Source organism: Poecilia formosa, unplaced genomic scaffold, assembly GCF_000485575.1.
Source record: "Poecilia formosa unplaced genomic scaffold, Poecilia_formosa-5.1.2 Scaffold124, whole genome shotgun sequence".
Taxonomy (NCBI): Eukaryota; Metazoa; Chordata; class Actinopteri; order Cyprinodontiformes; family Poeciliidae; genus Poecilia; species Poecilia formosa.
This window is the reverse complement of record NW_006800063.1, coordinates 1,523,709-1,538,532: the sequence shown is the minus strand read 5'-3', so window position 1 is coordinate 1,538,532 and position 14,824 is coordinate 1,523,709. Positions and strand designations below refer to the sequence as shown.

At 37.4% G+C, this 14,824-nt stretch overlaps 1 protein-coding gene across 4 annotated transcripts in view; it reads left to right on the top strand.

Moving 5' to 3' along the window:
- cpne5b (copine Vb) overlaps window positions 1-14,824 on the top strand; it is a 123,495-nt gene that overhangs the window by 35,406 nt on the left and 73,265 nt on the right. For 2 of the 4 annotated variants that reach the window (XM_016675996.1, XM_016675997.1), the window contains exons 5-8: window positions 4,699-4,802; window positions 6,713-6,752; window positions 8,651-8,665; window positions 12,450-12,526. In XM_016675996.1, coding sequence (XP_016531482.1) covers window positions 4,699-4,802; window positions 6,713-6,752; window positions 8,651-8,665; window positions 12,450-12,526 — 236 coding nt within the window. Of the gene's footprint in view, window positions 1-4,698; window positions 4,803-6,712; window positions 6,753-8,650; window positions 8,666-12,449; window positions 12,527-14,824 lie in introns of those variants that run through there. The other 2 variants (XM_007561294.2, XM_016675998.1) reach the window with 2 other exon arrangements.

Here is a 14,824-nt window from a genome sequence, read left to right as displayed (position 1 = left end):
TAAATATATATTTAATTGTCCATATTTGTTGCTCAAATGTTTAATTACACAATTAATAGATGTGTGTGTGTGTGTGTGTGTGTGTGTGTGTGTGTGTGTGTAGGCTTTTTTTCAAACATAACTTTAGCATAACCTATGCATTCTTTAATACATTTATGTAAAAAGACGTAGACTCCACTGCTAAAAGTTTTCTTCTTTCCTCCCACTCTTTTCAGTTCAGGTAATGAATCACATAATTAAAAGGACATAATACATTTTATGAAAAAATGACTTCTCACTATTCTTTAGGACACCTTTGAATTCCTAATTGGATTTGTAAGGAAAATACCTTTATCTCTAAAAATGCAGTTTTGACAAATGACAGTGAACACATCAGATTCAGGAAATATGGTGCCTCCCAAAGGTAATTTTGCCTATTTACTAATTAGGTACATACTGATTTCTGGATTTTATTTAGTGGTGTCAGAGTAAGAAAGACAATTTAGATGAATGTTGCATAAAATAATAATTCCTCTGTCTTTCGTCGAGAATTTTTATCATAAAAGTGAAAAGGTTCAGGAGGTAAGAATACTTTCTCAAGGCACTGTAAAGCAAAGTATTTTCTGACAGTACCCTGCAGCACACAGGTCAAGTCTCGGCCACAATAAATGACTATTTACATTTCCTCCAGGTGGTAGTTCATGCAGCAGATTCTTGATAAAGGTTATGTGTATCCGTTTTGGCTTATCTTAAATTACCAAGATTTTTGTGTGCCCTCTGGTCTTCTTTTTCCAGATGGACATTACCCCATACACTGCGGTACCCTGCTCGAGATTGGTCTGAAAATACTTTAAGGCAATTTCTTGCTTTGACTGATTGCACTCAACCAGCAGCTATTTTCCCCAGAAACTTTAATAATTTTGGTTCAGTGGAAAAAGATTTATAACTCCATTGCAGTTTAATAGCTGAGAAATTTTAAACCCACACAGTTAAATGGCATGCCCTGTAGAGTTTATCTGCTACATTTCTTTGAAAAAATAAAGTTACAATTACAGCTTCATGACAAACGCATAGGAAAAAAGAAAGTACCTACCGTCTATCTACCACAGACTTTAAAAATCCGGCATTGAAAGTCTTAAAAAAAATGTAAATATTGTAAAAACTTAAATTTTGGAAACTCGTGGTGTCACACCATAATAAGGTAATCAACTCAAAGCACCTGCAGATGTTTCCTGAGTTTTTAAGTGTATTTTTATGCCTGATAGTTTGGTAGAATGAGTTGGATTGGATACTAAAATTCCAACATTTATTACATTTTCAGAGAGAAATTACATAAAAAAAACCTTCAAAGACGACATGAGATCAACTTTCTTCTTCATGAAATAACGTGGCGTCAGATTGCAGTGGTTGTAGGATTTTATTTCGGCTTTGGTGAAAGACCACAAACAATTTCTCCCTCTAGCTCTAGACATTCACGTTTGCTTTGGTAGTATTTACCCAGAAAGTCCTGCACTATAATTCACTTCTTCCCTTTAAAACAGTGTCCGAGCCACTTGCATCTGCATATTCAAACCGCGCCAGAGTTCACTTCAATCGAACCAAGACCGGAGTTTTCTTTTTTGATCCACAATAGAGTTTGTTTCCACATTCACACCTCCCTAAAACAGACTGAAAAGTCTGGAATCTAGAGTTCAATTAAAGCGGACTGAACAGGGCTGGTGTGAACAGGGCTGGTGTGAATGCACCCCAAATGGTTAAACGGATATCCAGAAGGGAGATGTTGACACCCTCCACCAAAAGGATAAGCCACAAGGGGTATTTGCTGAAGAATACACCACAAAGTGGTGTATCCTAGGACATTTGTAGAAAGTGTGATAGGAAATTTTGCACCAATACCAGGAAGAGAGACGCAGGATCTGCATCACTTGAAGTCCAGTGAAAGGTTTCAGCAATCTGTAATTATTTGTGGTGGCATGTCTGCTTGTATTGGTCCACTGTGTTTTTTTTTTTTTAAGTCTACAGTCAATGCCGCCATCTAACACAAAACTTAAGAGCATTTCTTGTGATTTCTTTAGCATTGTGTAGACTGCTGTCATAAGTGATACGCTTGTGTGATGTTATTTCAAGAGAGTATAAATGTGGGAGAGTCTAAATTTATTCCTCACTAAAAAAATTCTTACAGGAAAACATAAACATATTGTAGTGTTAGTTATAATAAATATTGTACACATACAATAGCAAATTAGGATTTTTTTTTATTGTATGTGTACATTTCTGTGTGTTCTTCCGTCTAAAAATCATGCAAAAACAACTCAAGCTCAAAGCTCAAGCCAAGCCCTGAATTAGTTTTTTTTTCTCATTTAGACACACGACACTTTTAGCATCTCTATGAAAATTCCTCCCCGACCACCCAGAACGCTCCTGATGCTCTTTTCTTCCTGGGGGTTTACGGAATGCCTTTTCTGCTTGCAGTGTGTTTCTCTTTTCGTTGGTGTTGAGCAATTGTTGCATACACAACAGAGCTTTTTTTAAGTGAAGGCCACAGCCGGAAAAAGAAAAAAAAAAAAAAAGGCTCGTCTCACACTAATTCACACTAGTGTCATTTACCTCTGCCTGTGAAAGCAGAAGAAACCGCCAAGCTCATTATTGCAGCAGTATGCAACTGTCTACTCAACAACCCATGAGGACAGTAAAATCCCATGTTGGTCAAAGAAGCAACACAAATCCCCAGCTGTGGTTTGTGTGTGCTCCGGGGAAGAAGATAATAACATTTTGGTCAAGTTTGGGACTGAAGACCCACCACCAAGGCAAAGAATTATCATCGCATTTTTTTATTGCCCTACTTTGGTTGGCACACTTAAAAAAACAAAAAAAAAACACCCACAATGTAACAGTGTTTTTGGAGGCATGTTCAGATTCTAACATCAGGCACTGTAAAGTCTAGCTGTTGCCTGAAGAGTTCAGTTAGCCAAGTTAGCAGCATGTGCAACACATCTGTGGAGACTCAGTTTGCGTATGTGTGTGATAGTGAGGGTGAAAACTCAGGGACTCCATGCCAGATTCTCATTAGCCAACTCCTGCAGTCATGCGGCATCTAATGAACTCTGCAGATCAGTATTGTCTCCTCCACTCAGTGGGGAAATCACATTACAGAGCTCATCTTTAACCATCACCCGCCTCTTTACTAACATGTGCTCACAGCTTCATCAACACCTCGGGGTCTCTCGGAGACTCAAGGTGCAGCACAGATTCAATTTCTGCCTTTTATTTCCGTTTCCCACTTACACAAGTCAGTTAGTGGGTTCTTTGGAAAAAGAGATATTAAACCAAGCAAGGAGGTAGTAAACAATGTGTCGTGTTCTCGTAAGTTTCCGGAGTTTATACTGTCAGCGTTTTTACTGCAATAAGCGAAAAATCCTTACTAACATCCAACAGTGATCAATTTCACCACCATTGTGTGGAAAAACAGGCTACCGTAATTTCCAGACTGAGCACACCTGATTACAAGACACACCCATTAACTTTGAAGGGAAAATAAAGTCTGTACACAGACAATTTGTCTATAAGCTGCAGGTATCCAGGTTATAACATGAGATATTTAGACAGATTAAAAAACAAAACAAAACAACAACAACAAAAAACAACAACTTTTAATTAAATACGTACTTGTAACATACTAAACCTGGCTGCTTAAAAAAATACAGTAGCCTATGAGAAAATGTCATCAATCGCTATCTTCATCGTCCAAAACCACTAGTAGTCTACTTCAGTGTCAGAACTGAACAGCCTTTCTCAGTCTCTCCTTTTGTTGTCACTCACAATGTCATTTTTGTTTTGAGGCAAATTCGCTCTTGAGCTTATACTCTCCTCTTCGTCAGACCGTATGCCAATCTTTAAAAAACCTGTTGGTTTTTAAAATAGTGGACTAAAATAGTGGCTTATAATCCAATTTTAACCTCTAACACCTCTTGCCATTCTCACTGAAAAAGGATAAGATACAGAATGAGGCCACAAAAACCACCGTCATTGATTTTGCTGTCCAGAGGTAAAATATCAAAAGTACTTATAATTAAGTGTTACAACAAACAGAGAATGTGGTAGGCATTTTTCATGTAGCAAATTTCTTGATTGAGTGCTATATAAAATTTCAGCAAAAATATTTTATGTGTGCTTGACGCCACCTCCTGTGAAACTCTGCTCAATTAACTGTGTTTAAGGTTTGTGTCATTTTATGAGTGTTTTCTTGCCATATTTTCCTTCGTTTGGCACCTTGGAAGTGAAAATCCCGCTAATTAGGAAGCCTTAATCACTTCTCTTCTCCACCTCTGCTGTTTCCACCTCCATCCTCTCACCCACTTTTCTGTCCAAAATCCCTAGTTTTGAGTAATACCCCCTTTTCTTCTGCCGGCTCTTTGTACTTCCTATGCCATTTTTATTCCTAGACTCTTTTTTTCTCTCTGCCTACACATTTTCACAGGATCTTTTACTTATCGCTTGCTTCCTGTAGGGCTTTGATGAGTGGGTTATCTTTTTGTAATTAGGGATAAAGGTGGGGATACGGGAATTAAAGGAAAACTAGCTTCTTTGCACAGCAGCCACTAAAAATAAGGCCTGATTTAATACCGCAAAGATTTTGTTACTATGTTTATTCCAGTTTTCTTTTGTCTCCATTCATCATTTCTTTCTCCTGACTTTCATCTATTTTTCTCCCCTTCATAGTTCGGCAGGACGGAGGTGATAGACAACACCCTAAACCCCGACTTTGTTAGAAAGTACATCTTGGACTACTTTTTTGAGGAGAAACAGAATCTACGCTTTGACTTGTGAGTTATTTTTAATCTTTTGTCCTGTCTTCTTCTTCTCTTTTATGTCTACTAGCAGTGATGAGAATGCCAACCACAATAATTAAAAGATAATGCAAGCCATGTTATCAGTATGTTCAAATGGTACAAAGCCTTCAAACATATGTGTCAAATTTCAGTCATGACTTTTTTACACCCTCAAAAATGGTTCATAGCATAGAATATGAGCTTGACCTAAAAAATAGAACGACAGTTCTTGATATTTATTGCTGGATACCATTATTATTATTTTTAAATATGTAAACTGAAAGTGATACACAAATCACTCCTGTAATCACTATGGTTTTGAATATTGTATTTTGTAAAAATGAAACCACTTGAGCCTGTTACATGTTTTTTAACAACATTAAATCTTTACACATTAAATTTGGTTAAAACAATGCAAAGTAGTGCATAATTCAGCCCCAATTTCCTCTGATACACCTCAATCTAAACCAGGGAAAGAATTGCCCTCAGAAGTCACAGTCTAGATATGTCTAATATGTTCTCATTATAAATCCGGTGAAGGCCTCAGAGGTTTGTCAGAGAACATTAGCAAACAAACGGCATCATGAAGACCAAGGATCAAAGCAGACAGGTCAGGGATAATGCTCCAGGTTAGGATTTACAACAACATCTCAAGCTTTGATCGTCTTACAAAGCTCTGCTCAATCCATCATCACCTGAAAATGGAAAGTGTTGGAGTAGAAAGAGTTTGGCGCAGTTGCAAAACTATCAAAACGTGGCCCTCTATGACAACTGACAGGCAAGAAAAAGAAAGCATTTAGTAGAGAAGCAGCCAAAAAGGATCATAGTCACTCTGGATGAGATGCAGAGATTCACAGCTCAGATGGGAGAATCTACTGGACTGACATGTTTTACAAATTAACCCAGAAGAGCGGAAACATCTATATGAATTGGAAAAGAAAGCCGCAGGAAGTAACAGTGTGCAACAGAAACAGGCAGAGCAAAAAAGAGGAAGAATGTGCTCTAAGAAAATATGTTTAGGTGTGAATTATTTTTTATGGGACTGTATGTTAACATAAGCAGCCAATACTGGGCTGCTTATGAAACATAAAGAAAACATGGCAAACTCGACAGCATTTTCCAGATCAGTTCATCTTGATTATGAGGGAAACTCTTCAGTTCAGAGGTCTTGTGTTAAATTGTTTGACTGTATTTTTATAATTGTTGTAAGTCCATCAGTTAAAACAAACATAAAATAAATAGGAGGATTTATGCGACGTTACACACACCTGATTACTGAATAAAGAGGATCCATTGTTTCTGTCATATGTTTGATATTGGCCATTGCATACACTGTCTTTCCCTCACTTTCATTGTTTTGTATTCACATGCAAATCAGATTAGGTTCACCTCTCAGGAAATAAAGGTCGGGCTGAGCCCATCCTTAATTACTGAGCAGCACAAATGGTAACATCTGAGAAGATACTCAGATCCAGGTTCTTTTCATTTGGCCTCTTCTGAATTAACACATTTGATTACGCTTTTCTGGTCACCTCATCAAACACACTGGCTTTCAGTCTAGCACATTAAAATATGACGTATTTGTCTTTGTGTTACCGTCTTTTCTTTGCTTTTTTTAGTTTCAAGTCATACATTTATACAGTTAGTTGCCTCTTTCCTTCATGTGATTGATTGTGACAGCATTACCTTGAATTTCAGAAACAAACAAACAAAAAAAAAGCAAATACCAAAATTTAACAAAGCACATGGCACAAATGACACCTCCTTTTTTATTTCTAGCGACTGCAGTGCTTTGTAGTTCCATTTCATGTTTGGTTTGAGAGTATGTTCAATAAAATATCTCGACTTGTTCATATTTTCTCTACTAAAAGTTCTGCCTTGGTCTTTTATTTTTTCCCTCTCAGGTATGATGTGGACTCTAAAAGCCCAGACCTGTCCAAACATGTGAGTGCTTGTTTTTAATTTAACCTTGAACCGTAGACAAATTGAAGCAAATCTAGAGTAAAATTTTAACTACTGGCTTAAAATGCTCTGTAACAGATAAAATGTAGTGCTTGTCGAAGCTCGATTTAACCTGATGAATCCGTTGTCAACTTGTGAAATAGTCATATTATTATCATTATTTTTATTTTGTTTTCTGCACGGTTTGAGTGGGTGTTGCTTGCAGCATGTTATTTATTTATTTATTTATTTTTTTTCCGAAGGTGGAATAAAACAAACCCCTTACTTGCCTGATTTTGCACGCATCCAAATGCTAACTAATTTTTCTGTTTTTACACAATCTTGTTGGGCAGTGGCGGTTCTTGCATGAATGGTGCCCCGGGTGAGACCCTCATTCCACTTTTCCAAACAAAAAGCCAATTTGGCAAGAAAAGACCATTTTTCCACCGTATCCTATCTAGAAACATTAAGAGAAAAAGCTTATTGATCTGTTTGTTTATTTAAGGATTCCCCACTAGTCTCTATTTTGCTGGAGACTATTCTTCCTTGGGTCCGCATCAAATATTACAATAAAAACATCCTTTACAAACATTACAATAAAGACTTAATTGTATCCCTTAAAACACAAACAAAATGACATTGAACACAAATTTCAAATCAACCGCTTCAATGTCTTGCAAACGTTATGAAAAGACAACAAAACACCTTACCACACAAAACTATTTCAGAGAAGTAATTCATCTTGCTCTCATTCTCTTACAGTAAGTGTAGAAAGCCTCTTTTTAAAAAAAAAAAATCTTTCATGTTTACACTTTATGTTCTTAGTTTTTAAGCACATTTTTGGACTGTCTGTAATTACTGTAGAATAAATAAATCCATGATTGACCAGTCTATTATCCTTTATACTCATCTCAATATACAGTGTTCATAATATTGAGAGAGCATAGAAAGGATTTTTTGTGTTTTCCAAAATGCTCATGTTGATTTGTTAAATCTCAGACTGTACTGTAAGCAGAATAACCCAACAACCAGGTTATATATGATTGATATGCATCCAGAGACAGTCAAGGCTCCCTGAAAACACATTGAATAATTTAACTTAGACCAGAACCACAGGTTGTGAAACCAACACAAAGGTCATCTGCCATATGTAGCAATATTTTCTTACACTTTCTCACATAGTGAATGACACAGAAAGTGGAAACAGACAACACAGCTTGTTTGGGATTGGCGATGGTGCGTGTGAGTGTGTATGTATGGAAGGGGGTGACGGGTTGTAAAGTTTCCTCTTTCTTTTGCCTCATGGCGCTCCTGACATTGTGCTGCCCTGGGCGGAGAGCCCTTTTGCCCATTTCAAAAACCGCCACTGTTAGGCTTAGATTTTAATGGCATTTCTGTTAACTGTAATCTACTGTCTCCTCTATTAAATGATCATTTAGATTCCTATCTATTCCTACTGTCTTTTTTGAGTTGTTGTAGTATCCCTGCAGTGGCAGGGTCTTTTAAAAACTTTGATAGTGCAATGCTTTTGACTTTTAGTTTCCATTTTAAACAGTGCAACAGGCTATATACTTCATGTTATTTTCTTTCACTAGGAGCACATGAGCTGTGATTTTCTTTTACTTAGCACTGGAAACTGGTAACAGAAAGCATTGACAAAAGTTTGGAACGAAAAATAATCATTGCCAATGATTATTTGATACGTTTGGATAACAGGGGTTTGCATTTTCCATCGTTAGCTTCACCTGTGATGAGCTCCTTGTCCTTCTTCCGCATGGTGTCACTTTAAACAGGAGTTTTTAGGTATTTGCCATAGTGTTGTGCCTTGGTATATGATGTGCTCTGTTGTTACTGTTGTTGCTGTCGTTGTTGTTGCTGCTGCCGCCCAACTTTTCTGGAAGCCCGCAGAACTCAATGTAGGTTCCTGCATCTCCTCTCACACTCACACTGCATGGCTGCTGTCTCACATTAATGATCTGTCTCTCAGAGGGAACGACTGTGTCAGTCATTAGGCTAGAACACCTGAAAACCAAAGCAAGCCAACTGAATATCTTCCAATCCCCAGAGAGAAACACACAGGACACAGTGTGGAAAAAAAAAATTTAACTTTCAATTTTTTTTTTTTTTGTCTTTTTTGTAATTTATAAATAGAAAAAAAATGTATTTCCATGATAACTTGCTACAGGCGTCAACAGTTTACAGCGACTACAATCAGTAGGCAGACTGGAGCAGAGATTTCTGTGAAATGTAAAACATTTCTGGATGATGATGAATTATTTAGTGGGCCCTGCCTGCCAAGGCCAAAGTTAAGGACTTTTGGTTTGGATTGCTTCACCTTGCAAAACTAAAAACCACATTCCAAATCTGATTCTAAAGCTATCCTGTCGAATGCCGAAGTGATCATCGAGAAACTTTTACTGATAAGGACATGTGATGCCTTGCCAAAGTTTTTATGCTAATTGGAGTCTTTCACATTTTGTCAAACAATGAAACCACATGGAGGTTTATGGAAAATCTCAAGGTGTTTAAACACTTTTGCAGGCAGTGTAGTTGGAACAGAAAATATTATTTATCTAAGAAGTTTGGATCCATGTCTAACACTCACACTGATCATGTTTCACATCATCAAGCATGATGTTTCACAATTTCCACGCACAGACGTATTTGTCCTTGTATTCACTTCAAGTCAGTGAAACAGTCGTGATGTTCAATAGGAAGAAACAAACTGGGGGTTGTTTCTGACTGCATCACAGTAACAACAGGTTATAGTCCAGTACTCATCATCAAAGAATCATAGAAAACATGTAAAGAACACAATTGTTTTTAAGGTCGGAAGCACCAGGTTCAGTGGGATTAATGTGGACGGATTGTTGGGCCATTTTCCATTTACTTATTTGCCTCAAATGGCAAGAATTGGGGACTGTTTAATCCTGGCATTGGGTTTCAAATACCTGCATGAGTTTACACGATTCTGCCACTGGGAGAAACATACTGCAGTTTTTACTCTGCCTGTGTTTTTTTCAGGAGTAGATAAAGCATTTATGCAAATATTAAACTTGTGCGGGTGCTTATAGGCAAATTTATTTGACACCCACATGGGAAAGCAGTGAAGGTTTCAAGAAACATTTTAAAGAATGAAAGTTTTATTTTGATCTTTTTTATTGTGGACATAGTTTTAGATTTTTCCCATTTTCACATCTTATGGCATTGACTGTCTTTCCCTCACTAGTGCTCCCACAAACTGTACCAGAATGGTCAGTATACATATTATTATCACATTAGTGTACTTGGTGCCACTTATTTGTTATTGTTTTTCATGCAGAAAAGTGATGCTCTGCATCCTGGGAAAACATATTGAAATGGACTTTTGTGCAGCATAAAGCTTTTCCTCTATTTCATAGGTGACCATAATAAAGCTGGCCTGGACTATGATTCCATTCTATCTATTGAAATAACACATAATACTCGAGTAACTTGAAAACTGAGAGAATAGATATTTATCAAACTGAAATGCTGCGTGTCAGAAGTAAAACTGGGACTTGTTTCTTGAAAAGTCACATCGATTGCTTTAACTTTCTTGCTCAATCCTCGTTGCGTCCCAGTCATTTCTTAGTTTCCTTCAACTGACCATCTGCTGCATTGCGAATTATCACAAAGTGTCATAGACACTTGATCATTTGTTAACATTAGCAACATTTAATAGCATTTACAACAACTGCTATGCATATTTTACAGGAGGTGTTGGGGCTACAGTTAACCTTTGATTGCTCTATGTCAGTTTAACAGATTATGGTGTTGTTTGATTTCAGTAAACCTTAATTTATTGCACACCAAACTTAATGTTTAGGAGTTCACAGTAATATTGATTGTAAGGCAACACAATTAAGTGTGGAATTGTAGACACAGCACTTTGCAAAAATACTCAGACCTTTGTTTACAGCTTTTTCCACATTACAACTGTAGCCTTCAAAATGTTTTACTTTTATTTGGTTAAGAGTACTTCATCAACTACGCTGACTTGATTAGGCATTTGTATAGTTCTTCATCAAGTCAGAGTACTCCAAAGTGCTTTACTCTACAATCAGTTATTCCCTTCTTCACGGACACAGTCACACTGTGATAGTGGTGACTGACGGAGCCTGGATTTGACCTGGTAATACACTGGTTACACGACAAAAGATTTTTGACACCACAAGTGTTGAAAAAGTGTGGTGTGCAATTGCATACAACTTGTACTGATCAGCAATATAAAAATAGATGTGAAGGCTGTTTCTACCAGCATTGCACATCTAGAGACTGAAATTCTTGCCTTAGCATCTTTCCAATGTATTCAGTTTTGATAAAAAGCCGCTGTAGACATCACATTTCATGTCATGCAACATATTACTAGTCGAATTTAGGTTTGGACTTTGACTGGGAAAGTCTACTGTAGGAAAGCCATTGAATTACAATTCTGTCTGTCTGTGTAGGTTTTTTCTGATGCTGAAAGGTGAACCCCTACTGTACTTAGCGCCATCAGTTTTTTTTTTCCCATCAACTCTAATCACCTTGTTCTGCTGAAAACAAGCACACACAAAGCATGATGCCTTCACCTCCATGTTGGTGGGCATTGTGTCTTCAGCAGGGTGTGCAGTGTTAATTTTTTTTTTTTTACCAGGCGTAGCTTTTTACATGTAGAGTAGCGAGTTAAACTTTGACCTAATCTAACCAGAGCACTCTCTTCTACATTTGCTTTGTATCCTACTTTTTTTTTTCAACAATAGATGGAATTTGTAATAGATCCTTGAAACATTATTTTCTTGATTGCACTAGAATTTAGGTGGAACAAAAGTTTCTCTTACCTGAGTTTCCAGTGTCTGCAACTCCTCCAAAATACCTGCTCCTCTAATTGACACACTACCTACCCAGCCTCTCAGTGAAGGTCGATAGCCATGTTTGATAGCTTTTCAGTTCTTCCATATTTGTTCCATTTTCAGATGATCGATTGCACAATGTGCTTTAATCCAGCTCGTGATGTTCCATAATCTAACCGTGCCTCAAACCTATCCACATCTTCATTCCTGACCTCTGTGGTGTGTTTCTTTGTCTTCACAGTTCTGTTTGCTTACTAATCGTCTGCAAGAAGTGTCCAAGAGCTTTAGAGTCCGGCAGTAATCAGGCTGTAAATAAATGATACGCTGTAGGACTCTATTTGTTAATTAATGTGACTCCTGAAGGCACTGGTTTTATTTTAGGGATGGGAAAATAAAGAGGCCTGACTAAAAAAAAAAAAAAAAAAAAAAAAAATTCTGCTTTTTAATTTTTATTGAAAAAGTTAACCACTCTAATTTTCCCCTCTTCACATGATCCCCAAACAACAAATGTTTGCCTCTACAAATGTCGAAAGGTTCATGGTGAATTAAAAACTGAAAAATGGTTTGATCAGTCACTCACTCATGGTGTGAGGAAATGTCACACCATGAATCAACACTTAATGTACGAGGCACATTTTAAAGTTTGGTTTTCATCTGCAAAACTTGAATGAACACCAGTGTACAAGTTCCTTGGAGGAAACCAGTGCTAGAGATCGTCACTTGCATGCAATCTGGTGAAAGTCAGTCTCTAAGTCTAAACATGAATTTTTCTCTTTCTACTTGCTTCCAGAATTTTGCTCTTCCTCCTTTTTTTTTCTTTTCAACTTTCCCTTTTGCTTCCCTCCAGGACTTTTTAGGTCAGATGTTCTGCACTCTCGGGGAGATCGTTGGATCACCAGCAAGTCGACTGGAAAAACCACTGGGGTGAGTATGAATTTCACGCTATTTTTCTCATGCTCTCTGACTCCAAATGAGATTAGGAAACAGTTTATTGTGCTAAAAAGGGGAGTCAAGACAGAAGAAAAAAATATATTTTGAAAGCGAACGTAATGATTTCTATTGAAATGCATTAAATCAGCTGTAAGGATTACTTTGGGTGTAAATTTTTGGAACTTGGCTTCATTTTCTCTGACAGATAGGTGGAAATAGAAGGAAGCATATGCTAATTTTGGAGGAATGAACCTGAGTCAGTAGCAGAAGGAGAATGAGATAAAGAAAAAAAGAGAGGGTAAAGACAAGCTGGAGAAAATAAACATGGGTGATTAAGACAGAGATGTGAGGAAAAGACACTGATCAAACCAGAAGAGGGGAGTGAGGAAGGAGACAACGCATCTACAGATGTTTTCCACAGATAATTATTGTCATTAAAGAAAAGGAAGAAGCGTAGAACAAAATTACCTAAATTACAGCTCGTCTTTCCCGCCTGTGCTCTTACACAAGCGCTGCAAAATGGAGTGTTAATGGGGCATCCTGTGATCTGCCTTTCTACATCTGTCAACATCAGCATTAGTGTCCTGGACTATCGTGCACTTCAGGTGAAGTCTAACTAAGGCTGCACCCAATACAATGCAATTTCCTCCTGAATATGTCTTCTGCAGCCCCTTAAGAATTTGTAAGTGTCTCAGTTGCTACAGAGTTCATGGTACAAAACAAATGGTTCATAAGAACAGAGGCTGTGTGCAATAATGTGTTCGTTGTTCATCCAACAAATTGTTGAGTGACTGATGTTTAAAACCCCTAATCAATTGCACAAAGTTTACTGCATGTCAATGGAGACGTTGGATTGATATTGTAAGCTTTTTTGTGAAGCTAAATGACAACATATGGCCTTCAAACATAACTTGATCTGGACTTAAGCCTGCTATGATTAAAGAGATGATTAAAGAATTTGAATTTAGATTGTTTTTTATGCTCTCAAATAAGAAACCAGTTGCCCATAAACACTGATGTGGGTTTATCGCACTTAAATGGTAGCTGTTCAAAAACAAAAAATTAACTAAATATTCATGAAATATTTGGGTTAAAAATTTGAGAGGCCAAATGTGGGGATGAGTGGAAGGCGTAAGCAGGGTTGTGCGAAGCTCATTGTCACCAACTTCTCCTCTTTGTTGCAATATCTGCAGACCTTTTTTTAAACAAATCTAGTGACTTTTTTCTGCCATTGGAGACTTTTACGCTCGCATATGAAAGCAGTCCTGTTGCAGCTTTGCTCTGTCCTGAGCAGAGCTGAGCTGCTGTGAGCCCCACCCGCTTCCTAAGCACTGCATATCGCTAGGCAGTGACAGGCCATTAGGGATATATTGTATAGTCCCTCAAGCATGTTCTAGGTGTGCCCTGGGGTCTCCTAGGAGGAAATGCCCAGAAAACCTCCAGTTGAGGTGCTCAGGAGACTTCTTGGTCAGATGCTGGAACAACCTCAACAAACTCCTTCCAATTAGCAGTGGCTCTGCTACAAGCATTCCTCAAAATGAATTTTCTCTTTGCCCTAACTCTAAGGTTCAGCTGTCCTATTAAGGAAGCTGATTTCAGCCACTTGCAACTAAAATGCTACAAGTACTCGTAATTTATGCCATAGGCCTCTTTGTGCCCATGAACAGATGGTCTTGCGTTAATCTGACTATCAGTGATCAAACTGGAATGAAGTTTGAACAGTGTAATCACTCATGGCCCTGAAGGCTGCTTCTCTTATACAGTTTTAAACATCAGTAATGGAGAAACGCCATACAAAAAAAAAAAAACACACTTAAACACACTATTATTTAGGAGTAATAATTATCCAATCTCTTTTCTCAAACAAACTTCCTTCAGTGACTCAGAAAATGCGATTGGTGCCACATTGCATCTGGTTGTGCAAGTTTGCAGAAAGTCCTAAGTTATTACTCAACAATATTATATTTTCAATTATTGTTTTTTATATACTCTGTCAGAAATGTATCAGATTTAAAATATGCGCTTTTTTTTAAAAAAAAATGGAAATATGTCAGCAAACCTTTAACACTTGACAATTTTGCAAATTGATGAGAACATTGCTGCAACTTTGAATTCTTTCCCTTTTATGGATTTATTTATTTTTCCTTTGCCTTCAGGGATTTCAGCAATATCAAAATAAATGAGAGGATAAACCTTAATCATGCTATTTCAAGTATCAAGCTGTAATTTATTTTAAACTCAGAATTTGTATGAAATGGTTCAACGAAAACAAAACCCAATACTCGACAAGTC